At 50.9% G+C, this 25,363-nt stretch overlaps 6 protein-coding genes and 2 non-coding genes across 8 annotated transcripts; 3 read left to right on the top strand and 5 right to left on the bottom strand.

Moving 5' to 3' along the window:
• Positions 1-439: 439 nt before the first annotated feature.
• ColSpa_07677 (uncharacterized protein) lies at positions 440-2,770 on the bottom strand (the record flags this gene model as incomplete). Its single annotated transcript, XM_049273889.1, has 1 exon — positions 440-2,770. The coding sequence occupies one exon, from the start codon at positions 2,768-2,770 to the stop codon at positions 440-442; it is 2,331 nt and encodes a 776-aa protein (XP_049129846.1).
• Positions 2,771-6,881: 4,111 nt separating this feature from the next.
• On the bottom strand, positions 6,882-9,439 carry ColSpa_07676 (sulfate permease 2; the record flags this gene model as incomplete). Its single annotated transcript, XM_049273888.1, has 3 exons — positions 6,882-8,900; positions 8,955-9,100; positions 9,163-9,439. 3 exons carry the CDS (start codon positions 9,437-9,439, stop codon positions 6,882-6,884), a joined length of 2,442 nt encoding a protein of 813 aa, XP_049129845.1.
• A 1,464-nt stretch (positions 9,440-10,903) lies between these two features.
• On the top strand, positions 10,904-10,993 carry ColSpa_tRNA_201. Its single transcript is given in 2 exon segments — positions 10,904-10,939; positions 10,958-10,993. It is a non-coding gene; the product is annotated as a tRNA-Pro (tRNA).
• A 1,514-nt stretch (positions 10,994-12,507) lies between these two features.
• Positions 12,508-14,369, top strand: ColSpa_07675 (bilirubin oxidase; the record flags this gene model as incomplete). Its single annotated transcript, XM_049273887.1, has 4 exons — positions 12,508-12,611; positions 12,668-12,893; positions 12,953-13,072; positions 13,125-14,369. 4 exons carry the CDS (start codon positions 12,508-12,510, stop codon positions 14,367-14,369), a joined length of 1,695 nt encoding a protein of 564 aa, XP_049129844.1.
• A 736-nt stretch (positions 14,370-15,105) lies between these two features.
• Positions 15,106-16,313, bottom strand: ColSpa_07674 (putative methyltransferase tdiE; the record flags this gene model as incomplete). The annotated part of the gene is made up of 4 exons (XM_049273886.1): positions 15,106-15,219; positions 15,271-15,694; positions 15,803-15,922; positions 16,162-16,313. 4 exons carry the CDS (start codon positions 16,311-16,313, stop codon positions 15,106-15,108), a joined length of 810 nt encoding a protein of 269 aa, XP_049129843.1.
• Positions 16,314-17,415: 1,102 nt separating this feature from the next.
• ColSpa_tRNA_202 lies at positions 17,416-17,498 on the top strand. Its single transcript is given in 2 exon segments — positions 17,416-17,451; positions 17,463-17,498. It is a non-coding gene; the product is annotated as a tRNA-Arg (tRNA).
• Positions 17,499-18,296: 798 nt separating this feature from the next.
• On the bottom strand, positions 18,297-19,598 carry ColSpa_07673 (putative inactive purple acid phosphatase 16; the record flags this gene model as incomplete). The annotated part of the gene is made up of 2 exons (XM_049273885.1): positions 18,297-19,354; positions 19,421-19,598. The coding sequence occupies 2 exons, from the start codon at positions 19,596-19,598 to the stop codon at positions 18,297-18,299; spliced, it is 1,236 nt and encodes a 411-aa protein (XP_049129842.1).
• A 2,009-nt stretch (positions 19,599-21,607) lies between these two features.
• On the bottom strand, positions 21,608-23,533 carry ColSpa_07672 (membrane primary amine oxidase; the record flags this gene model as incomplete). The annotated part of the gene is made up of 1 exon (XM_049273884.1): positions 21,608-23,533. One exon carries the CDS (start codon positions 23,531-23,533, stop codon positions 21,608-21,610), a length of 1,926 nt encoding a protein of 641 aa, XP_049129841.1.
• Between the last annotated feature and the right edge of the window lie 1,830 nt (positions 23,534-25,363).

Genomic DNA, 25,363 nt, shown 5'->3' with positions numbered 1-25,363 from the left:
CACGTGCGCTCAGTGTACGAATCCATCGCACCTGATCGCATTAACAATCGGCATCAACACAATCACACGGCCATTTGCCGGTGTCTTACCGAAAAGACCCGCAAAATAAAGCCAAGGAATTATGGAGTCTGACACGCATGTCGGCAGGATCCGACCATGACCTTTTTTGTTGGTTCAAGTTGCTCAAAATCGGCCACTGGCCTTGGTTCGCTCTCAAGCCCCTTCATCCAAGCGGACGCATGGGAGCTGGAAATGCGAAGCGGGAAAAGTTGTGTACAAAGTCGTACATAGTATGTACAAGAAATCTCATCCGAGCCCAATCCCTTCAGTCTCTCATTTCAAAGAGATTTGCAGGTTGCTCTGCTCTTCCTCTCCCTCTCTTTCGGTATTCTATCATCATCCTCACAGGGTGATATACACTCATCTCCCATCTACTTGATTATACGGTGACGTATACGGTCGTGACAATCGTGCGGATGCTGATGCTTGTGCGGGTGCTGCTATCCTGGCCGTCGGGGCCGGTGCATTTGGTAGGGCTGGGTGCGTTGCCGAAACCGCCAGCGCCGCTGGTGGGAGTGCTGCTTTTGCTCGTGGTCTGCGAAGGAACGGCCGAGGAGGCGGCGCGGTCTTGAGACAAGGTCTCGAAGATGGGGGTGGGAGCGCCAGCGGGAGCCGATACAGTAGTGGAAGCAGATGACACGATATTCTCGGCGGGAGCGCTGACGGAGCGGACAGCCGAGGAGGCCACGGGGTCCTGGGACAGAGTCTCGAAGATGGGGGTGGGAGCGCCAGCGGGAGCCGATACAGAAGTGGAAGGGGAAGACACGAGATCCTCAGCGGGAGCGCTGGCAGACGGCGCGGCCGAGGAAGCAACGGGGTCCTGGGACAAGGTCTCGAAGATGGGGGTGGGAGCGCCAGCGGGAGCCGACACGGAAGTGGAAGGAGAAGACACGAGATCCTCAGCGGGAGCGCTGGCAGATGGCGCGGCCGAGGAGGCCACGGGGTCCTGAGATAGAGTCTCGAAGATAGGTGTGGGAGCGCCGGCGGGCACCGACACAGACGCGACGCTGGAAGCAGCGGGAGACTCGAAGGGAACGGCCGCGGCTTCGGAGGTGGGAGCGGCGGAGGACGCGGCCGGAAGTGAGGCGGTGGGCGTGAAGGCGGGGCCGGAAAGAGTCACGAAGATGGGCTGGGGGGTTTCGCCGGGAGTAAACGTAGGGTCGACGGCGCCGGCACTGATGGAGGCAACAGCCTCAACGGCATCGGTGGTGGCGGGCTCGGCGGAAGAGGCGACAGGGGCGGCACTGGAAGCAGGGGCAGCGGACGAAGGAGCCGCAGAAGAAGAGCTGCCGCCGTTGCCTGTGCCACCGCTCATGCAGGCGAAGGAAATCTTGGACACGGGAGAGCCCTGGACGGGGCCGTCGAGCTTCCAGTCCATAGCGACGTAGGGCCAGCAGATGCGGCCGTCGGACATGGTGACCATGTCACCGGCGACGTAGGTGTCGTCGGAGCTGATGACGTCGCCGAGCTTCTTGCCGTCGCTACCGACCATCTGGAACTTGGTGCCGGCAAAGGCACCGCGGCAACCCATGGCGTCGAAGTCGCAGATGGGGTTGGAGATCTCCTCCCAGGTGACGAGGGCCTTGGAGCTGTCGAACGCGGCGGCGTGGGCGTTGGAGCAGTCGTTGGCACCAGAGGTGACCCAGTTGATCTGGCTGTCGCCGTTGGCGGCCCCGACCTCGGAGGTGGCCTGATCCCCGACGAGAGTCTCCTTGTCCGAGAAGAGGGCGATGGCGACGTTGCGGTTGCTGGTGCGGTTGACGGACGTGGTGTAGCCCTGGCCCATCCAGGCGTTGAGGGTCAGGTCCTTGGCGCCGCGGGAGACCCAGGAGAAGATGTACGAGTCGGCGCCGATGAAGCGGGCCAGGACACTGTAGGAGCCTGACATGCCGCCCATGGCCTCGTTGGCGCCGCCGTTGATGACGTGCTCGTTGGAGACCTTGACGCCGTCGTTGGTCATGCCCTGGGTCTTGGTGTTCAGCCAGATGGCACCCTGGTCCTCGGCGCACAGGGAGGCGAAGGGCGCGGCGTCGGCGGCCTCGAAGGCGATGCCAGTGTTGTGGGAGCAGCCCCAGGAGGAGGAAGCACCGGGGATATTGGTGAGTTTTCCGGCGGTGTCGACGTAGCGGATGGCGTCGCCAAAATGGCCCGTGGCCTCACCCTCGTAGGCGGTCACGACAATGTAAGCGGCGTAGTAACCGGCCTTCTCAGAGAAGACGAGGTCACCGTTGATGTCGGGGGAAGCCATGGCCTGGCTGCCGTCGACGTTGGGGCCGCCGAGCGGGGTCTTGAAGGTCTGCTTGCCGGCGGTGAAGCGGTAGAGGACGGCGATGGGCGTGTCAACAGGGCCGCCGGAAAGGAGCTCGTTGGTCAGGATGGCGAACCCGTCATTGTGGGCGACGAGACCGCCGGCCTCCTTACCGCCCGGAATAGTAATGGGCTCACCGGTGGCGGCGAAGGTGGTGGGGTCGATCTGCTGGACGTGGACGCCCGTCTCGGAAGAGTCGAGGTACGCGAGCCAGGCCGACTTGCCGTCGGGGGAGACGGCGAACGGGGTGCGGCGGTGGTGGGGGTAGCCGGTCCAGTAAGCCTCCTTGATTGGGTTGAAGGACTTGCTGAGGGTGGCCGAGTCGACGTGCTTCTCGAGGGACGTCGAAGTCAACTGGGCGACGGCCGCGGCCGCGAAGCCGAGGACGGAAAGGAAACGCATTGCTGGTTTTGCCGGGCGTTTCCGAACTTTAGCTAAAGATGTCAGGGACTCTCAGAGTCCAGTAAAGAATGTAAATCGGTCGGATCTGGTGAGTATCGCCCGGCGTGTATGTTTCGTTTGATCGCTTAAAGGGGTTGGAACCTCGAATGAATGAATGAACGAATGGCGCACAAAAAAAAACGAATGTCGGTACGGGCAAGGAGATGGTCAACAATCCCTTGATCGAAGGAGAGAGAGGGAAGAAGGATTCTCGCCGAGACCAAGAGGTGCGGTGTTTGCCTCCATTTAAAGAAGACATTGGCGCGAATGGAGCCTTCAACGAAAAATCCCCATATTGGCCCGCACCATGGTATGGTATCCGTAAGGGGGGGAGCCGTCGTCGCCGCAGCGGCGGTGTCAGCAAAAGACACAGACGACAGGGCTACGGGAGACAAGGCCCCTCTGTGTATGCGCGTTTGGGCGCATGTAGGCAGGTGTAAGTCGACTGTAGAACGGTCTTGGGCTGATCAAATCTCCCCTAGCAGTTTCATCACGACCAACGCGGCGGAGGACGCAATTTCGACTCTTCTCCACTCGCTGGGCCCGGGGTTGGCGTTGGCCTTTTGGGGCGCATCATGGTCAGACGCCAGCCAAGCAGGTGGAACATGGAATGACCACGGGCAAACCAGACGCTAGGGTTTCCGTGGCTCCGGGCGACGAACATTTGTCTGCTTTCCTGTAGATGGTGACATTGGCTTCGTTGCATACTCTGTGCTAGACTCTTGTTGTTTCCATCGACCGGATGGTCATCCCGTGTCCGTCAGCGGTGCGCCGTCGCCGTCGCCGTCACCGCCACTGTCTCCGTCACCGGGGTCTTCGTCTGATTGCGATCAACCCTCCGGAGAGTCGCGGCGCTTGGTTTCGTAGAGAATTTGCCGTTGGCGCCATCGCAAGACCCAAGCTCACAACCTCGACGCAACACCCCAGCTTAAACTTCAACTTCAGAGGATAGTCTCTTGAACAATCTTCCAAGGACCGGCCAGACAGAGCATCGTAGAAACGGAAGACGGTAAGGGGAGAGAGGATGCAAGTGAGGAAACGACCGGGCTGCTACCGCCAAGAGCTCCTAGAGTGTGAAAAAGTAGTGTCTCCCGTCACTCCTTAATACATGTCAAACAGGTGGGGGAAGCACAGGGTGAGGTGTGGCCCATTCCACCAATGAGGCGCCCGCCAGATGGTCGCTCAGTTTCAAGACCCGGTCCCAACGTCTTTCTCTTCCTTGCTGTCTTTACGGTGGTAGTCCTTGAACCTTGGAGCACTCCGAAAATCCGGGGAGCAAGGAGCCTGACAATTCTCCCATCGTCATCAAACCTGATACTGTGAAAAGCATCGTCGGCGAGGGTTGCGTCAGCTCATACTCCAACTGCACAGTCGTTAGTTGGCCCCTGATTGCTGCAAAACCTAGCGCTTCCCGATGCCGTCAGTTCTCAACCTCTGCTTCGCTTGCATGTCTCCAGTCCCTTGTCACACCTGTCAGCGTTTGACTGGGGGTCACCTTGGTGCTTTGGCTGTGCCGAGTCGCAGCTTGATTAGCGGTTCAAGGCTGCCGCTAAGCTAATTGGGACGAAAACTCATCCATATCGACATTGGTTCTCCATGGCTTTCGACTTTTGGTATGTTGTCAATAACTATTTGCATTTAGTCGTGGTAATACCGCTCTTCGTAGCTCGCCGTCGTAGAACCAATTCATATCGCTCGGGGAAGCTCTTTCAAAAAACACCAATCTGCTCAACTGCCGGATGGCTGTCCAGCTTGACAAGCTTGCAACTGGTCGTTTTCATCTTCGTCTTCATACGTTGCAAACACACTATGACATAACCCCAGTTTGTTGACATCGCGAATTGGAAATTCCCCATCCATCCCTCGCGGCTCCAAGGATCATCGTGCAGATAGCCGCCTTGCTCCGCGCCTAGCACCAAACTCGCAAATCGCTCCAATCACCTCAAAACATCCAGTTGTCTTAGCCAGCCAGGTTTAGGTAAAAAGCACTCTACATTCTGCAAAATTCCCCGAGGGTCTAGACCCCCTTCTCTAATGACCATCCTATCTTTCAAGGATGGCGGTCATCACGAGGCAAACGATCGCCTTGGAAGCTTCTAAACCGACCACCGGAACCCTGCATCCATAAACAACTCTTTTCGTCATTTGACACTAATCCCAAGTCATCTCAGTGTAACTTCCCATCGAGCGAATTTCCTCAGTATGCTGCTCCACCATCGCCGCCACCAACAAAAGTTTGTGAATATCTTGTTGGCGCCTCTCCCCAGCCTGATGTGCGATTCTTGGAGGAATGAGATTTTCGAAGACATTGTTTTATCCCGCAAACCTGAAAACAATGCATTCCCTCGGTGGAACCGCTCTATGCATTCGGACAATTGCAACGTTTAACGTTAACTGCTGATCATCGTAGTGGATGTACCTTAAATGGTCTCGGGGCGACGATCGAAACCGAAACCGAGGCTCCAAGCCTTATGTCGGCACTTCATACCGAGGAGCGGAGACCAATGACCGAGACACATCATAAGGAACGGCGGGTAATCTCCCGATGCCTGCCACCTCCAGAAAATCAATCTTGATAAGTAGATTAAGGCTTGACACCTCTACTTTGTGGTGAGGGGATGAGGTAAGTCGCTACTGGACTTACCTAAAGTCTTACTTTGAGGCAACTCGCTACGAGCGCAAGCAGCCTGCATCTTTGTTAGCCTTGTAGGTACGAGAATGTCATCTCGCCAGCCCCATGACGGCATAATCCGGAATAAAGCATTCATCCCCTTTCATCAAATGATCATCGATACGATGATCTAGAACTATATACATGTGCCTGTGGTTGACAACACGACGAAGTGCCATCCCTGTTAAACGACTGTGAGTGGTACCGCCTCAGCCAGTCCGGCAACTTATTGCGGCGAATACACAACGACCGGCATCAGAGCCGGAGCAGAATGGCAATTGCAGAAGTGAAGTGTTAAGACGTGATTACCCCGAGAATGCCGCGTCCTATACCGTCTGTTCACGGCATTTGTCTGACACACCAGTGAGAGTTTCCAATCTAATTGAGGCTACGTCGGTGATGTTTTACTTTTCCTCATATCAGCAACCGTTGATGCAATATTGAGTCACTATAGAAGTCTTGAGATCGCGCTGCCAGAGATTAAGATACGTGCCGACATCACTCTGGTCTAACGAGGGGTGACACGTTCCAAAGGGAAGCAGAGCGTCGCCCTAATAGTACCTTCATCAACGCCTGTTGCCTACAAAGTTCCAGTCTAGTGATCATAGGGTGTGATTACAGCGCTTGTTGGTCGACTTGATGACACGGCATTGTTGATGGATTCGAGGCAATAGATGCTCTGTGTGGGTCATCTGAACGCTGCTCGAAATCCTTCTACGATGCTCTTTGACAAAATCTGGTCCTAGTCTGTGGTATACCCAGTTAACATAGTTTGGGGCTATAGGCGACGCCCAATGGCTGTGAACATTTGGGCTTCTAAAATATAATAACGTAGGACACAATGTTCCGCAACCTTTGTGCCAGTAAGAACTCATTGTCCTTTCAATCATCTCCCATTCGAAACCTGGGTCAACCTTGTGTGTGAAGACTCGGGCAGTGTTTTGTTCTTCCACCACCAGATATTATTGCGCTTCAGCTTGACGCCGCAGTTGCGAGTGGGGTCTTCTCAGTCAGTATGCTAAGAGTTTGGTACCACTACTCGCTCAAAATCAGTCTATCCCCTGTGAGCGCGATTTTCTGGCACCCCGAGGGTATTGGCGACCACGTTCGAGTCATGAAAAGACTGACGGGCATAGATATTTTGTTAGATAAACCATTTGTCAAAGAGTTGGCAATGCAGCATAGGCGGCCGGTCACTGGCATGGTTCAAAAACCTTAACAAATCAGCCTTGGAGTTTGTCTAATGACCCTTGGTTGGTTGAGAAATGAAACTTCTAGACGAGACTGCACACTGGTGGAGTATCTACAAGGTAAATAGATCAATACTCCAAGGAAAAACACGCTTAACCTTCCTCTAATAAAACGCCATTCCCATACCCAAGCTCGGGATCAAAAAGTTTCTCAAACTCCTGGCTGATGATCCTTGTTCATCGCGTTTTTCACCGCATCCTCGACGGCCAAGGAGAGATCAAGATGGAAAAACGGTCTATTGATCCCACTGACGGCGGCAAAGTGCCTGGTCCCACTTTCCTTGGAACCAAAGTTGCATTCCTCCAGTGCTGAGGATGAAAGATCCTCAGAGTCGCTGGCTACGCATGCCGTCTTCATCCCAGCTGTGGAGACCCGTCGGTCACAAAGCATAGGTGGCCTGCCTGCTAGGTCGGCCAGACTGAACACCGGCTCCCACCTCTTTACGTGACCCACAGCCGGAGAGCCGAAGCCAGAGACCGATAGAGCGCGGCGGGTCCATCGGTTGTGTAGGCCTGCGAGATGCCACTCAACCAGTTCAGGCACCGCCCACCGATCAAGTTGGTTACGGAGGTCAATAAGACCCTCGACTGCCCCCGAGTCCATATTATTAACGGCGGAACAGTCAAGAACGATGGCTCGGAGCAATGGTTTGGACGTTGCGGGAGACTCTGTATCGGTTTCGACGGACGCCGGCGGAAGAGCTTCGTTCCAAGGGCGATCCCCAGGGTGATCGTAGTGAGGCGTGGTGGTACGTCTGGTTGATTGGGTAACGTGCTCGATCAGCCGGTCTACATACTGCGCTTGGTTGAGGTAGTTGAAGCCCTCGGTGAATCGGTAGATAAAAACACCTGGATACAGCTCATCGACATGCACAGCTGGGTTGGTGCCATCTCTGCGGTCAATTGGGAGAAAGACATCGTGTGCTGGGGGACGAATCGAAGACGAGGTCCTGTTATGCGAAAGGGTGTTCGAGCTGCTGACGGAATGATGATCTGAGTCTTTCTGATCGGCGGAGGCGGCATGATTCTGATGACGGTAGACACGCACCTGGCCCAGGAATCGGCCTTTAGATCGCGCAAGTCGCAGCAGAAGTAAAGCTGCTGAGAGGGCAACGGTAACATAGATTCCGTCTTCGATGCTGGTAAAGATCGATACAAACACACCAGTAAAGTAGATGAAGACATCGGGTGGTGACATGAGCCATGACTTGAAAATGTGGTCGGGCGAGGTGATGAGGTTGATCACGGCGTGGATGATAAGTGCGGCTAGGCTGGCCATGGGAATGAAGTAGAGCACTGAGGTCAGGGCGTACAAGGCGAGAAGCAGGATTGCGCCGTTGAAGACACCAGCCAGGGGCGTCCTCACCCCGGCCTTGGAGAGGATCGCGGTGCCGCCAAAGGAGCCGGTTGAGGAGTATGCGCCGAGAAAGGGGCCAAAGAGGTTGGTGCAGCCGATTGAAATGAGTTCCTGCGACGGCTGGACGGTGTAGTTGTTGATGCGGCCAAATGATTTCCCGATTGCAATATGCTCGATCACGAGGATAATGACTGTGGCTGGGAGATCCGGCAGCAGAGCTGAGATCAACTTTGGATTCAAGCTGGGTGGGCCAGCGTGGGTGAAGCCCCGAGGGAGCGTCCCAGTGATGCGAAACTTGTGGTCTTCGCCCGCCAAGCCCCGGTTCACCAAAAAGCTTATAAGTGTGTAAAGCACAACTGTAAAGGTCATGCGCAGTGAGCAGAGCATCTCCCACATGCGCTTGTGCTTTGGCCGTGCTTTTGCCATACGTTCGCAGTACCACTTGATTGCGGCTAACGATACCAACGCCGTCAGGCCGATAGCGGCGTCAAGCTTCACTCGGGGCAGACCCTTGGCGGTATCGATGAAGACACGGTACGCAGCGCCCTTGGAGTTGACGCCGTCGATACCAAGAAGGGATGGCACCTGGCTGAGGGTGATGGTGATTGCGGCAGCGGTGACAAAGGCAGAGATGGCGACATGAGGGATAAACTCGATGATCCAATCGAGGCGGAGCAGGCCGAAGGCAAGGAGGATGGCGCCCGCTAAGAAGGCAAGGGTTTTGGAGATTTCTTCGGGTTGAAATTCGCCCGGATGTTCTTCAAGGACTTTGGCGCTGATTTTGCCAACGAGGAGGGAGACCACTGCTGTTGCCTGGATTGCAGTTAGGAGAAAGTGTGATGAGGCTGAGAATTGCAAAGAACTTACGCCTATCGCAATGTCTTTCGATGTGCCGAAAATCCAGTAGAGAGCTGCGCCAGTGAAGGATGTGTAGAGACCATATTCGGGGCTGAGGCGTGCCAGGAGGGCATATGCCATGGCTTGGGGGATGACTACGAGTCCGAGTGTGACACCTGGATGATGTTAGTAACGAGATGTCGACTGCAAATGTTGATGAAAGAGACTTGGAGCCCACCTGCGATGGCATCAGAGATAAGCCAGCGAGCATTGTATCTGAAGATCCATGTTGTAAATGGAAATAGGCTCTTGAGATAGCGAGCCGATCCGTTCTTTGTCGGGACGTGTTCTAATAACCATTCCTTTACTGTCGGGTCCTCCTCGTAGTAGGGCTTGTAAGGTGAAATAGTCTTGGCGATATGCTCATGTAGCTCCGGTGTCTGATGACGATTGCTGGCCTCGAGATCGATACCAAGTATTTTGGCCAAAACCGCCCCAGCTTTACTGGCTGCCATGTTCATCCCACTATACTACTGGACCGATGTTGCGTTTTAGTCCAAGGTTGGTTTCGAAAAGACTGGACGTTTTCTCAGTGAAAGCTTTCACTTTCGCACAAAGAGTAGCAAAGCGGAAACAGACCGCCGGCGTTCAGATGAAAGAGAGAAGCGGTGTACCTAAGTAAAAATTCCAAACGTTACATTGGCACTTATTACAGTACAGAGCGCCGGCTGTCTGAAGGCGAACATCTTTCAAGAAGCCGCACCGCCAGCCGCCTTGGCGCCCGACTTATCAGGAGGACAAGGAGGAGCTAGCTTGGCGGCAGGTCAGGGAGAAAAGTCCCTACGTTGTGGGGCTTGAAACGGCGATCCAGACTGTTTGATTCGGGTTTCTTTGACAGCATGTTAAGAAAGCCCAGCGAGGTTTGAATCTCGCTGTCCCAGGCTCTTCCCTCATCGACGGCCTGGAAAAATCCCACATAAGCGAGAGTTAAAGGCCGACGAAACGACCGTCGATAATCCTGCTGGCTAAACGTCATCGTGATTAAGGGAGATATGTCGCGGGGAAGGAGGCCGCACTAAATGCCCCTATGATACCGGAGCAGGCTGGACCCTCGGCAACCAACATGATGACCTAGTGCCTTAGAAGTGGATTACGAACGTGGACAGTGGATCACAGCTTGGCAAGCGTTTCCAATGTGGGTGACGTGGGAGAAAGCTCTGTATTCCACATCATCTTGACGGTATGCGGTTGTTTGTCCCCGGCCGACAGCCGTCCCGGGAGTCTGGGAGGGCGGGTATCGGCCGTCGGTGCGCGGGATCCACGACCGGCCCCGTTTGTCGGGGATCTATGGAGATCACGATCCCTTGCCACCGGGCATTAAAGTTGAACGGCTACGGCGTGTTCTTCTAGCAATGGATTCATGCGTCTGTTGAAGGCCTGTGCGCCTCCCATTGACGGTACAGTATTGAACACATCTCACCATATTCTCAGAGTGTTTGCAAAGGCCACGACACATCGCGATGCACGTTTGAATGCTGTCGGGTAGGTTCCAACAGAGACACATAGACAAGACCCATGTCATTCGCGGCACTCGGCCTGTATCGAAGGGGCTTGTTCACTATCGCGGCGGCACCTGGGGAAAGCTCAATGGCGCCAATCACCGTCAAGGTTTCAAATGGGTCTTATCGAGGAAATCGGACACATGACGGACACATTAACGACGGCTCCGTCCTTAGTCAAAATTTCCTTTAGCAACGTCAGATTACGCTATTCTCTTCCTTCAACCTAGCATGACCGTTTAACAAAAGGCAGTCATTGTGCGAATCCAAGTAGACGAAAAGACATGGCGTTCGCTTCCAGATTGATTTCCAATTTGTAGCATAACCAAGAATCAATCATCGATTGGAGCACGATACATATTATTGTAAGCGCAGCGAGATTGTCAGCCCCATTCCAGATTGAAAACAATTTGGCTCATCGGCTCAATGGTCTAGAGGTATGATTCTCGCTTTGGGCTTTGACATAGTCTGCTCTGCGAGAGGCCCCGGGTTCGATCCCCGGTTGAGCCCTTTCTTTTGCTTATTTGGGTGATCTGCAGTGCGCGAGTGGATGGATGGTTCCCATGTTTTGCCAAATATTCCATCTGTTATGCTTTCAGACTGATTGCGACAACGCCGATGCATGGGTCGTTGACGGTGTCGGCACGGAGCCCGAGTGGGCCTCGTGAGTCGGGGGCAGCCCCTGAATCAGCTCAGTCGCTGTGACAATGCATTGTCTGCGCTGTGACCTTAACAGGCTTTCTCGAGTCCGAAGTTGTACATGATTTCTGTAGGCTGATAAACGCAGCACGTCAAGAAATACCGAGGACCCATCCGCCTTCTAGGAGACATCGGATTGCCACTAAAGCATAACAATGAATACGTGCTGCCACGTGCATTACACGCCATGAGCTAGCTGTCAGCCCGAGTCTTTCCACGCAAGCTAGAGTATCAGTTTGAGGGTGGCGCCCGAGCCTGCGGATGGGCTTACTCAAGGATTGAACTAGCTACAGGCGGCTTCTCGGGATATTGGAGAGATGCAAGAGCAGCCCCCGCGATATTTTGCGCCCGTTGTCTGAATGGAACCTCCATCTACGAAGCCGCGAAACTCCTTATGCCTCTCCTTCGAAAGCGCTATCAACGATAGCATGTCCGTGGGGTAGCCCACACTCTCGGCGGCGCGACTTGGCAGTCCATGTTGCAGCAGCAGCATGCAGCTTTCCACCTTAAAAAATAAAAAAAGCAGGGGAGTCAAGCCGCATTTATAGCATTTTCTTGATCAATCAAAGTATGTGCGCGCAGCCCAAAACTCGACCTCACAGCAATCTCCCCCTGCCTCCCCCAGATGCCAAGCGCAACGGATGCTTCACTTTTAAAAAATCTCTCGAGGGATCTCGCTATGGCACTAACCTTTTCAGTAGAATGCACAACCTGCAACTGGTAGCATGGCTTTCGTGACCCCCTAGGTGGATCAATTCCTTGTATACCAGCGCCGTGCGTCAGTGATCTCAGCAAAGTTTGATTCACCAAAGGGAGAGACCTCGACGGGATGTGGGTGGGTTGCCATGGTTTCTGCAGGAACAGCTAACTTTCGGGATACGCGCTGACCGCTTAACGTTCGTCCGATTACTGAAGGCAGCTGAGAAGAAAGAATAGATACTGGATTCTCTCTTCCTGGACTCGTCGAGATACTAGGCCCTAACCGAGTCACGCAGTCTGAGCCACAACTCAAAGAACACATCCAGACCTCCCGCTTCCTCCAATGTTCGGACTGATTGGACCGGGAGCACAACAAGGCGGAAATGGCCTGGAAGGGCAGGCAACACCACTCGGGTGAATCATATCTTGGTAGGACACGAGGCGTAGAGTTATGACGAGGCCCCATGGCGACTGAGGTGTATATAGACTAGCTAAGCTTTCCCAAGTTTTGTGTAAAGTTACCAAGAAACAATTGTCCCTGAAACGGTGCCCTGCTTCCCTTGTTCAGCCTCTTCACCCCGGTCTTCTTTAAGATGTTCTTTCGCGCTTCTCAGCTTGTAGCCGTGATGGCACTTCTTGAAGGGTCATCGGCGAAGGATTGGTTGAGTCCCGAATACCGGTTCTTCTACCAATTTCCTTTGCCCATACCGCCCGTGAAGCAGCCGAAGTTGTAAGATTTCTGAGAGAGAAGAAATTGACTGTTGACGGATATTAACACCAGACTAGGTCGATCACCAACCCTGTCACTAGCAAGCAAATTGACTACTATGAGATCGACATTGTGCCTTTCAAGCAGCAGGTCTACCCCGACAAGGGGCTGACTTCACTCGTTGGCTACGATGGTATTTCCCCAGGCCCTACCTTTCTCATCCCTAGGGGTCGTGAGACTGTTGTCAGATTTACCAACAAGGCTATCCTGCCGAGTGCTGTGCATCTCCATGGGTCGCCGTCTGTGAGTACAATATTTATTACAGACCTCTGCCTCACGGCAACATTCTAACAGACTAATAGAGGGCACCTTGGGATGGATGGGCTGAGGATAGGATCTTACCCGGGCAGTACAAGGACTACTACTACCCCAACAGCCAGAGTGGCCGCTTTCTGTGGTATCATGACCACGCAATGGATATTGTAAGAATTTGGCCCATTGGTGAACTTGAGCCTTGCTGAACAAATAACACAGACGGCGGTGAACGCATACTTTGGCCAGGCCGGCGCCTACATCATTCAAGATCCTGCAGAAGATGCACTAGGTCTTCCTACTGGCTATGGCGTGAACGACATCCCCTTGGTATTGGCTTCCAAGCAATATAACAAAGATGGTTCTCTTTTCTCTCCTGCTGGCGAGACAGACAGCCTCTGGGGCGACGTCATTCACGTCAACGGTCAGCCGTGGCCCTTCTTCAAGGTCGAGCCTCGCAAGTATCGTCTTCGCTTTCTCAACGCTGCAGTTTCCAGGTCCTTCATTCTCTATTTCAAGCGCCAGGCCGGCGGGGCCAACATTCCTTTCCAGGTGATCGCCTCTGACGCCGGCCTTCTCACTGGCCCCATCACCTCAAGCACACTCACTATGTCCATGGCAGAGCGTTGGGAGGTGGTGTTCGACTTTTCCAACTATGCCGGACAAAACATCACGCTCATGAATCAGAAGGATGTTGGCAAGGATAAGGACTACGGCTTCACTAACCAGGTTATGCGATTCGTCGTCGGGAACAAAGCTGTGGTCGACAATTCTGTCGTTCCTGCCAAGTTGCGAGACGTCCCCTTTCCGCCGCGTCAAGGCAATGGTGTTGATCGTCATTTCGAGTTTCATCGACAGAACGGTCTGTGGAAGATTAACGGTGTCGGTTTCAGTGACGTCCAGAACCGCATTCTCGCCAGGGTTCCCCGCGGCACTGTTGAAATTTGGGAATTTGAAAATGGTGGCGGTGGATGGACGCACCCCATTCATGTGCACCTGGTCGACTTCCGCATTCTTAGCCGAACAAAGGCGAAGCGTCCAGTTCTTCCTTATGAGGCTGCTGGCCTGAAGGACGTGGTGTGGCTCGACTCCGGCGAGGTAGTCCGCGTGGAAGCGCACTATGCCCCTTGGGACGGGGTCTACATGTTCCACTGCCACAATCTCATCCATGAGGATCACGAAATGATGGCCGCCTTCAACGTGACGGCACTGGCCGACTTTGGCTACAACGAAACCTCTTTCGCCGATCCAATGGAGGCCAGATGGAGAGCTGTACCCGTCACACCCGCCGCCTTTAGCACTGACGCCATCATCAGGAAGGTCCAGTTCATGGCGTCTCTTCAGCCTTACAACAATGTCGACGAGGTGATGGCGAGACTCGACCAGTACTGGTCTACTCACGGCGGTGTAAAGATGAAGCGTGTTAAGAGATTCAACCAGGACGCCATCAATGGACCCGAACAGTAGTGCAGATCTTACAGTCTGATACGTGCTGCAATGACTGTAGTATAGTTATTATGTGGGTGGAACGAAGTGTACAGGAGATCTTTACGCGGGTTGAGCTACTTGCAAGCATTTACTTGTACATACTAATAGAACTGTAACTTGGTCCGAAATGACATATAAACATAGAAAATAACTACATTCAGCTTCTGCATATAAATGTGAATGAAGGAAACATTGGTAACCATTGGTGTAATCATACACTGGCATACAGCAATGTAACTGGAGTGGATAATTTTATAAAGAAACGCTGGGCGACTAAATTTTCCGCATTACGGGAGGATGAGTTTTAGATCAAAATTCAAAGTTGTTGAATCATATTGAATGATACACTAGATACTCTTTGGGGACGATAGAGACTCTGAGAAACAAAGGAGTACAACAGATTTGGTCTCTTAAGGTAGCCGGCGCCTTGGGGTGATATCCTATCTAGAATTTAAACCGACGTAAAGAAAGTTCGACGATGCCGTGTCTGTTTGATAAAATGTCATTCTACTTGTAGAGAAACATTTCACAGAGGGTGACTCAGAGGTCATGTAAAGAACTTGTGTACTTGAACAGAAAACCATCACTACATCAGATACGACCTCTCCACTAGACATGATGATTCAGAGTATTGTATTTGTCTGGAACTGCCAGAGACGTAGGCTATGACTTGTTTAGTGGTGAGCCGGAAACACTGTACAAGTTTGTTTGAAACTCAGCTCGAAGATTTGGTCAGCATGGTCACATCACTCAGGACATTGCGAACAGCATGACCCTTTCGATCACTCATACTGATGCCCCGCCAGGTTTTCTTGCGTAGATTACATGCCTGACGATGAGTGTTAGTAGTTTTACAAAACAAGAGTGAGAAAGAATATACCCACTGCTTCCAATACGCGTGTAATCTCGTATCCTTAACTTCATTCTTGACCTCGTCGCACAACTTCTCGACCGCATCCCGGGCCCACCCCTTGACTCTTGTCATCAGCGCCAAAGAGAAGCCCTCGAGCCCCATGTCCAGGTTCGCACAGTTCCAGCGGCCGATTTCTTTCAGCTTCGGGTCATCGGACCAGTTGTTGAACGGCCATTTGAAGACCTGGTGGTGGATCTCGACGAAGCCGACATCTCGAAGATCATCGATACAGGTAGGTGCGTAGTTGAGCGGGCGGCCGATTTCGTTAGAAGCGTCTACGAGCGCATGCTGCCAGCGATAAAGTGCTGCCGTTGGTGGTACAGAATCGTCGTCGCAGTACGAAGGGAGCTCCAGGTCTTGGATCTCAAAATATCCACCTGGCTCTAAGTTGCTACGCTCATTGTCAGTATCTTTCCCATCAGTTTAGTAGAGCTGAAACAAAATTTCTCGGTCAAAAGAACGAGGGCATAAGAAACAGAAGATGGAAATGACAGCTTACTCAAAGGCCTTTTGGATAATGGATCGGAAGTTTGACCAACTGCCAGCCAGAGAACGGTTGAAAATATAATCAAATGGTCGGTTCCATTCCCAGTCAAGCTCGAGATCATCTATCTCGAAACTACAATTTGAAGGTAATCTATATGGTAACTCATTGAATGAGAAGAGTATGCGAGTGATTAGGTATACAACTCACAATTCAGGTTGGGTAGCACTTAAGTCTACACCAATGACCTTGAGACATGTCAGCCTTCTAAATGCTCTGGAAGATGCAGATATTCTTTACCTCGGAGCCAGGATATGCATCAGCTGGCGAAACATGTTAGATCAAAAGAAAGACAGCACCAGCTTCGGACTGACCAAAATCGATGGCCCAGATACCAGTCCCTGTGCCTAAATCCAACACTCTCTTCGCGGTATGTCTGCCGGGACTTGCTCCTAATTCTCCATCCAGTGTTATCAGCCAGATGTGATGCTGAAGATCTGGACCATGTGAGCGTCTTTGGGGCCATATCGGGGGCACGTGCCAGTGCCCACATACCGTAGCGTGTGAGCTCTTGCTGAACGAAACTGTCAGATTAATGAGGCTCCATAGGCTTTCATAGATAAGTCAAGGAAAGAAGTACATCGTCATTTGGATATGCGTATTCTGTAGCTGTTTAGTTGGCTGCACGCAAGACCATAACCCATGGATGACTCAACTGCCTTCGCTTATGGAGTGGTATGATCTACCGTTTTCGAACTGGTAATCGATGATACTTGACGTCAACGAAATCAAGTCGGGTTGCCCTGTTGCCTACTGATGTTAAGTGTATACTCCAGTGGCGAGGGATATGTCCACTTTATGGCGGCATACCTCATCAATTGCGGAGTCGACGTCAGAGTCCATAGCGTCGAAGTCTGTGTTCTGCATACCGTCAGCATCTCATTACACGTACACACCTAAGAAAAAGTAATCGGACTCATGATGGTTCACCTCGTCTGTGGTCCACTCAATACCATTGTTGGCCATCACTTCTCTGCGCGGCAAAGTTAAGAAGAAAAATAAACACCCGACACGAGATATTAGCTCGATCCAAACTGTCGGGTGCGTTGCTTGGAGAATCTGAGTAGGTGTGGTGCGGGGGAGGGACAGGTGGAAGGTCGGGGCAAACGAGGGAATGGGTAATTAATCGGGGTTTGAATAAGTTGGGGGGTTTAGAGCCCACTTACCAAGGGTACGCACACGTGTAAAATAATTGTTGGTTTCACTGTTGGTTCGATGTGCGGCATATTGGTGAAGACTTTAGGCGCTAGGCGCTTGCCGATTTATCTTGGTTCAACCAAGGTATGACAGGGAGGGATTGTCACTTAATCATCACCAACAACACAAGAGGAGTCGGATCTAATAGGGTGCAACAGGGGGGGTGGCGGTGACGGGGATGGTTTTCTTGATGGGGTTTTACTCCAACAGACACTGTGTTGACGATGATAAGAGGGTCCAGGGTGAAGCCATGGCAGGGGTATGACGCATGAGTAGTGACAAGATGTGAAGCATCTTATGATTATAGTCGATTTTTTCCAAGCTTGGGGATATTGTTCGCAGACGATCACCCTAGGTGTTCTCAATTGTCTGGCCGGTTGGCCCAATGGCAAGGCGTCTGACTACGATATACCGTGGAATCAGGAGATTGTGGGTTCGACCCCCATGCTGGTCAATTTTTCCCCCATTTTATGATTTGCCAAGTGCATTGTTGCATTATTATTCTTTTTCTAACTTGGCAATCATGCTTCATGGTTATTTAGATCCACGTTCTTTTATTTGTGTACAAGACCTTAGCCTTATTTCAGGGCTTTATACTAATGTTTTGCTGATCATGTGAAGTCCATCCAATTAATCACTTTCACTACTATTGCACACCTGGACAACTGAGTCGCTCAGGATGGTTCGAATCAAGTGCGAACCGATCTTGAGTAAGATGTTTCAGGTTTTCGCGTCGATTTCTATTGTTGTTGTTTGTTTTGCAAATTAATTTTTGCAGGTATACTATGTAGCGAATGTCTACGACGGAACGAAGCGTTCAAATTGGCTTAAATAGCTGCTTCTGGTACGTAGACCGAATTATTTAATTCTACTAAGTACGGTGGCAGTAACAGTTTAGAAAAGATGAAACGCGCATATTCAGGGGCGGGATATAATTTCCATCACTTTTCAATACGCTCGAGAACGCGAATCGGAGGGTTTGTAGAGCACTATCGAAATGCTTTGTTCATCACGAAACTCAACTCTACGATACTCTTTCAAGAGCGTGCTGTAGATGTTGACACGGTTTGAAAAATTGAGATATTAGAAAATCAAAGTCTTGGCTTTCAAGCTAGAGCTATTACACATGTCAGATTAATCAGCGTGGTATCTTCGAATTGTCCAATTTGCTAATATTCTGGAATGATCCTTGAGGACCGGAAGCCCAAAGACAATGGAGAGGATTTCCAACTAACGTTTCTCGTTGTCGTGGTCAAGTCTTGTCATTAGGGGTAACAGGATACTGGTCTTCGCCGTAGGTGGAGTTCAAAGTAACCGAACCAACAATGTTCCCGGATTCCAACCGAATGGAAGTGACGAGCTCCCCTTTAGACAACTTGTCTCGCGTCAGAAGAAGCTGCCTCGAACCTCGAATCCAATTGCCGTATCCGCCGTAGCCAGTGCGCTGGCCGAAGCACAAGTTCACACCATTTCCATCCACCGTCATGTCGCCCACTGTGCCTTTCCACTTAGTACACCAACTGTTGCCGTGGTCGTGGCCACTGAAGACGCCAATCATCCCCGGACTGTCAGAGATGGCCTTCATGAACGCGACGTCTTGACCACCGTAGTTGCAATTGTCTTTTTGGCTGCCGTCTTTGCACCATCCTTGAGCTTGATGAGACAGCGGAGTATCATCGTTAATGCCAGGATTTTTCTCAGGGTCGATCCCTTGCGCTTGAATGGCCCCCGAGGCTTTGGGCGGGATATGTACGAAGGCAACGCCAGGAATATTCTTGCTATGCTTCTTGTTAAGATCGGAGTTCGTCGACTTGAACCAGCTGACTACGCTTTCGTCGACCCAGTTTTGCTGTCCGATCAACACCTTCGAGTCGTCGGAATTGGTCTGCATGTATTGGAAGCCACCCCTGCTGTCGAAGAACCAGAGAATAACCTCCGGTTTACAATCATCCTGCGTGCAATCGGAGGGATAGACAGGGAGATAATAGTTGGAGACACCAGAGTTAGTGTCGGAAACCATTTTTTGTGTGCGAGCATTGGGCCACTGCTTCTCTCTCGCAAGGATGTCGCTTCCTGTTACGTTGAGTTGATAGTCGTGGTTGCCATAGGTGCTGGCCCATGGGAGGCTGCGGTCAACCATTGGTTTGACAAGCTGATCGAGGACGAATGTGGCATTCTCCAAAAACGCGTTTTCGCCAGTAATGAGGTCGCCGTTCAAGACCACCAAGTCGGGTTTAGCATCATCAAGCACTTTGTTGATAACTCCAACAGTCTTGATGTCTGCTGCAGGTCCCCATGCCTCCCAGGCATCTGCGAAAATATGTTGTCAGCAACAGTTTTCTAACCATGTCCCCGAATGCCAATATCTTAGCTTACTTTCCCCAAAGTGGAGATCTTCGAAGATGGATACTTTGAAAGTGCCATCGTTGCTAAAGCTCAGCGGACCGGAAGCTTTACTGTTGTTTTGTCGCCGGCACAGTACTGGAAGCTGGTCTGAAAGACCTGTTGCTAGGATAGCCAGCATGCAAAATCTAGCTACCGTTTCAGCCCCCATTGTTGACTTCGAAGTGCTCTAGGACCTACAGATTCTAACAGGACCTTGCTTCGTTGAGCCTCGCGGAGTTATATATGAAGCCATCGTCTGAAGTTCCACCGTGGCTCAGCCTGGATGCGTTGTGACATCGTTTCATAACCGCGTCTAAGAGACTGTGGAAACTACCAAACGTGCATTCTCTGTATGGAGAATATGAACAAAAGGTCTGCTTTGTGCTAAATTTGGTTATATGCGAAGGGTATGCAGAAGCAGTTGATTTCTTGCTGAAAGCGGAGAGGAAGGTATCAATATCATTCAACTTGGTAGTATAATAGGCAAGGTTGACTATTTGGAGACATGGTATGCCTTACCAACCGTCGACACCTTGTCAACACACAACCCGAGCGAGAGGACCCGGACCGTCTGTGCAGCGATCACGGGCCTTGAACTGTCACAATCAATCGACAGCTTCCAATCACGCTAGCCCCTAGCGCTTTGATCGAAACTGGAGTTACTTCATTCATGCTGAAGTAGCAAGCAAATCTATGTGTCCCTGATCGTGACATCTGTAGGAACGGTGGAAACCATTTGAACACATGATGGATTTCCTCAGCACTATCAATTGACCCATGTTCGGCTATGAGCGACAAATACGGGTGTTATCATGGGATTTGTTCCCTTGCTTCTGAATGATGCTCATGATAAATATGTCGGTTGGTCTCTCAATTTCTTTCTTCAACTTGCAATCGTATACGGAAAGCCGCAGATGGCTTTTGTGTCGATTCGACGAATATGAGCTTAGATGCAATACGGTGGCCTCTATTGTCTCTGTCTTCGATTATCTTACCGACCTGCCATATGATACTGATTTTACCGTAGCTGACATTGAAGTGCACCTCCCTGATGCTTTTAAGGGGTATCGAGATTCAAAGCGGGTTTTGAGGTGGTAAGTTTGCGAACGTGTTCTACAGGCCGTAACCCCATTGGCGGGCAGTTCCAAAATCCTGGGTCTCCCGTGAAGAACTCCTATCCTAACGGAGTTATCTCCACAGCCTTCAAGTTACAAATAGCGTTCATGCATACACAGACGGAGCTGACAGGAAACCTCCAGATGATAGGCTTGAAACTAGCTAATTGTTAAATGGCGCCACCTGATGAAATTAGTGCAAATGTCCAATGCTGACATCATCTAAGACTATAAGTAATGGCTTCTCCCGTAGGGTCTGTGTTAATTCTTATCCCGAACATCCCGAATAAATATAGCGAGATGCACTTCTTCTCTTGTCTTACCATCGGCATCTTCGCCCTTGTGGCTCATGTTACACCAACAGCGTTGAGGGACCTATGCTCAGTCCAAAAGCGCACAGTGCAAGAGGTCATTGACAAACTCGGACTAGTCCCTAACGAAGAGAAAGGATACTACGTAGAAACATTCGAAGACCCCGACTCGAGCAACAACCGATCTGTCAGCACGGCTATCTACTACCTTATAGAAGGTTATGTCGGTCCCTCGATATGGCACCGTGTTGACGCTGCCGAGTTATGGCATGACTATGCAGGAGCTCCTCTTACTCTTCCCTGTCCTATGAAGACGGAGAGCCCTCAAAGAATTACGTACTCGGGCCTGATATTTTCAATGATCAAAGACCACAGGTAGTGTTCTCAAAGGATCAATGGCAGAGAGCCCACAGTCACGGAGACTGGACTCTGGTCGGGACTACAGGTACTCGTACATTATTGCTTGGTGTGATTCCGGAGAGACTGACAAAATGTTGCAGTCGCCCCCGGCTTTGTTCCAGAAGGTGTTGAGCTGGCAGACCCAGGATGGATGCCAAACGGTGCCTGAAGTCAAGTTTTCTTAGGGCTTGTGCAGATATTGACCAAACAAGATAAAGCACGGTAGTCTCCTTGTGATGGCCTGGGGCTTGGTAAAACAAGAGGTCATATTGAGTAACTTCGTGTGATGTTGAATACAATTCAGTAATTTATCGTTGGCAGCATAATTACAGTAGCTAAAATGGCTTGTATAATCAAATCTCCTCGTTTTTCTTGATGCCATAGACGGGCTCTTGGAGACCAACTTGGCATTGAGGAGGTATCTCGACTCCGTACGAGTCAAAATAAAGGTCCCCAGAGGTTTCATTGTAGACAATCCATCTTCTGTTGAGCAAATCGCCGTCTTGGGCTCTGTCATTAAAGTTTTGGGGGGCAAAGACGATACTGCTAACGGCTTCGCTATAAAGCGTCACAGGGATATCTTCGGACCTAGTAAAGTGATGCATGCCTAAGTTGAACCAGAGTACAACATCCTCATTGTCGACGCTCTCGCCGTCAAAGAATTTGAGGAAGTCCTGCTGTGGCCTCAGAGGGAGATTGACGTTGGCGTGGCTGTTTGCGTACGGCTCATTGTCGTGGTGCCGTGATAGGGCAAGATGAGATTTGGCAAATGGACTCTGGTGCTTGGTCCAGGGAGAATTAAGAGGTGTGAGGTGAATGTTGGATTTGCCAGGAACAATTCGGTAACCACGCTTCTCGCCCCATGCGTTCGTTGCATTGGGGTTGACGATGCAGTACATAGCTGCGTTGTTTGGCTGCCAGTTGAATTGCGACTCGTCCGTCATGATGGACTTCTGCAGCTGCATTTGCTCAAAAGAACCAAGCTCAGGATACCACGGCTGTGTTTGATTGACCAAAACAAGCTCACTCACTTCAAGACTGTTTTTGGTGTCAAGAATGTCGAAATCAGCTTTGTAGGTCAAGATGTGATCGTGTAGAGACCCCATGGTGGCTTCTTGAATTCGGGGCCCGAACTCCTCCTGGTCCGGATAATAGAACGAAGATTGAAGAAATCCGGAGGCTCGGACAGTGACTTCGAGAGACCCATCGACATGAAAAGAATAGTCAAACATGTAGTCATAGTTGCCGACTGTTGCAACGGATCGCATGGTAAGCGCCGAGGCTTTAACGGTCCCCAGATAACGAAATCCATATTCATTACCGTCTCCAAATCGATGGCGTGAGACTGGATATCCTGAGTCTGCTTCGAATATGCATATCGCATCAGTGTTCACAACTGATGAGTTGCCTTCGTGATATGTGACGTTCCAGAAAGTGCTGCCGAATGGACAATCGTATCCTTCCACCAAGGTGCCAAGGTCAGTGCCCAGGCTGTAATATGTGTCATGATAGACAGTTCCAGCGGCCTTTGGTGTAAAACCGGCATACTGAGCAGCTGCTTCTTGTAGTGAGAGCTCGTAGATGACTCTCTCACCTTTGAAATTGATATCGTAGTACATAAGTCCGAGTGTTCGAGAGTATGATGTGTAGAAAGACCAACCCATGTACTCAATGTACTTTTCCTGTTCGTCGACTTTGTAACGCTTGCCTCCGATTTCAAGACTTTGGGGTGCCAACCTATCTTCTAGGTCCCTAACACCGAATTCAGGCTTGTAGTCGAGTAGGGCCCAATCTGGGGTCCGGGTCTGCTTGAAGTGCTCCTTTAGCTCTCCTGCATCCCAAGCAGTCCGAAACGCTGCGACCGTTGGGAAGAACTTTTCGTTGGTTACGATGCCTCTCAGCTTGAAATGCGATGGGTCCGTTCCCGTGACGTTTAGCAGTACAAAGAAGTCCAAGGGTGTCAGATACGATGCTGTATTGGGATACCTGAACATGACTGTGCGAAAAGATTGGGTACCGTCGAATGAGAGAGGTGTGCCACTGGTTGAAGTGAGAGTCGTTCGGTTGTCCGTCGCACCATAGTACACGCCACCGATAAGGTCCGACGTGATATCAGAGATATTGCTCATGACGGATATCAAAAGCGGTTCGGTGGCTGCCACACGAGCAGCATCGAAATAGCGACTGTTGAACGGGATCTTGCCTCCGCTGCCACCATTGAAGATGTAATCAAGCTTTTCAACCTTTGTTTCGGCACTGACTGGAAGAGGCCCAACCATATACTCTTGAGAATCTGGGAATTCTTTCCCTCCACCAAAGATGACCACTCGTGCATATTTTGGCGGTGGACTGGCAGTGCCGCTGAGGTACGGTAGGACACTTGATTTGTTGGTGTGTAAAGTATCAATCCAATATACGTAATTGTCTGTGATCGTAGCTTTGCTGGGATCGGTGAGATTGAGTCCGGTTGCTGGAGCATGAAGTAGGTTCCACACGGCAAGGTTGTCTTGGGGGGAGATCGGAGACCAGACATTAGTTTTAGGAGCCTTCACTTTCGGCGCAACTTCATTGATGTTGCAGGTACTGTTGTTGGCGGCACGTTTGAAGGGTGTCTTTGGCCCTGATACTCCATGAGCTGCCTCAACGAGGGTAAAAATGACTAAAAAAGGGTTTCTCAGATACATGTCCGATTCGACACTGATGTTTCGGTCTAGCTGGGGCGTTGTACTCAGCGAGCGCTAGGTTGTTGGAAAGGCCCGAACAGTATGTCATTTTATCAACCGACACAATCCGATGTCGCAGTTGATGTTTTCTGTATCGACTGATAATAGCTAGGAGCCAAGATAGTGGCTGGAAGGTCATAGGTTCGGGCGACGATATTGCCAAGGCTGGGACCTTACAAAGACAGTCTAGTTCTGAATGGTTGGTATCGAGCTGATTTTGCAGGTTTGACTAAAAGAATGGGTTATGTCTGGTGTCAATAAAGGAAAACTGCCCGAGTAGAATGGCATTGTCGACTGCTTTCAGGGAAAGAGATAACGAGACAGGATAATTTTCTAATCTAGCATGCATGCCAAGCTTCTTGACGGCTTTTGTACTCCAACTCTGCATTATCAAGCTGCAAGTAGATACCGCCATGCATGCATGTTATCATTCTACCGTCAGTGTCTTATCTGAGGCTCGGAACTCTACCTACTACTTTGCCTCGAATGATGGGCCGAGCCGACGCGTCTTTTTCTTTGGAGGCGATGTGGCCTGATACCCGGTCCAATGCCTCCGCAGTTGGTCATCTATACCGGGGTTGCTGATGTGAGCCTCCAAGCGTTTGTGCTGAAAACCGGTCAGACCTTAACTTAGCTTCAGAACATGACACGAGTCACGGTAATATTGAGTTTTCGAATATCGAAGGTTTATTATGGCTGCGCTAAAGCTCTGGGGATATCCCTTTTTCTTTGATCTCTTTCCTTTCTGCCCAATTACCTAGGAAGGTCTCGAAATCCACGAGAGTCGATCGGGTTTGCAGCCTGATGTAAGCAAGCGATTTAAATGGTGGTGACCAAGAATTGATTACAATGTGGGCCAACAGTCGATGTCACAGACCCTATGGCCGACAAACTCCCTCGGGGATAAATTTCTTGAAGAGGCACAACGTCAGCCGCGTCGGCCGACGTTGTGCGAGATAAGAAACGGTAAAACTGATGAATACCCATAGTATCTGACCTAGTGAGGGGTTATGGGGAGACTTTTCACATCCGGTTTGCGGAGTATTGACTTGATAAACTCTGGCAGTCAATTATCAGCAATCGCCACGCACTCTTTCATTGAAAACTACTCTTACCACTGTGCTTAGAGGTCTCATCGTTTGTGATGTTGAGGCGACCTTTGCACACAGCCATGTACTTAATAGCAGGGCTCGGTATAAGTTATTCGAACGCAAAGGAAATAGTTGTGGAACTCAATGCAAATACCTGATGGTCAACTGTTTAGATTTCAGCTGTGCTGAGATCTTGATCTCAGACATCGAATGGCTAGCAACTGTAAGCACCATATCATATCTAGACTAGCACCAGAGCTTAATAAGAAAATCAAGATGGTGTGGGTAATATGTT

The sequence above is a fragment of the Colletotrichum spaethianum genome (assembly GCF_022836535.1).
Source record: "Colletotrichum spaethianum MAFF 239500 DNA, contig19, whole genome shotgun sequence".
In the NCBI taxonomy this organism is placed as follows: Eukaryota; Fungi; Ascomycota; class Sordariomycetes; order Glomerellales; family Glomerellaceae; genus Colletotrichum; species Colletotrichum spaethianum.
The sequence above is the reverse complement of the archived record's forward strand: the minus strand, read 5'-3'. Positions and strand labels throughout refer to the sequence as shown.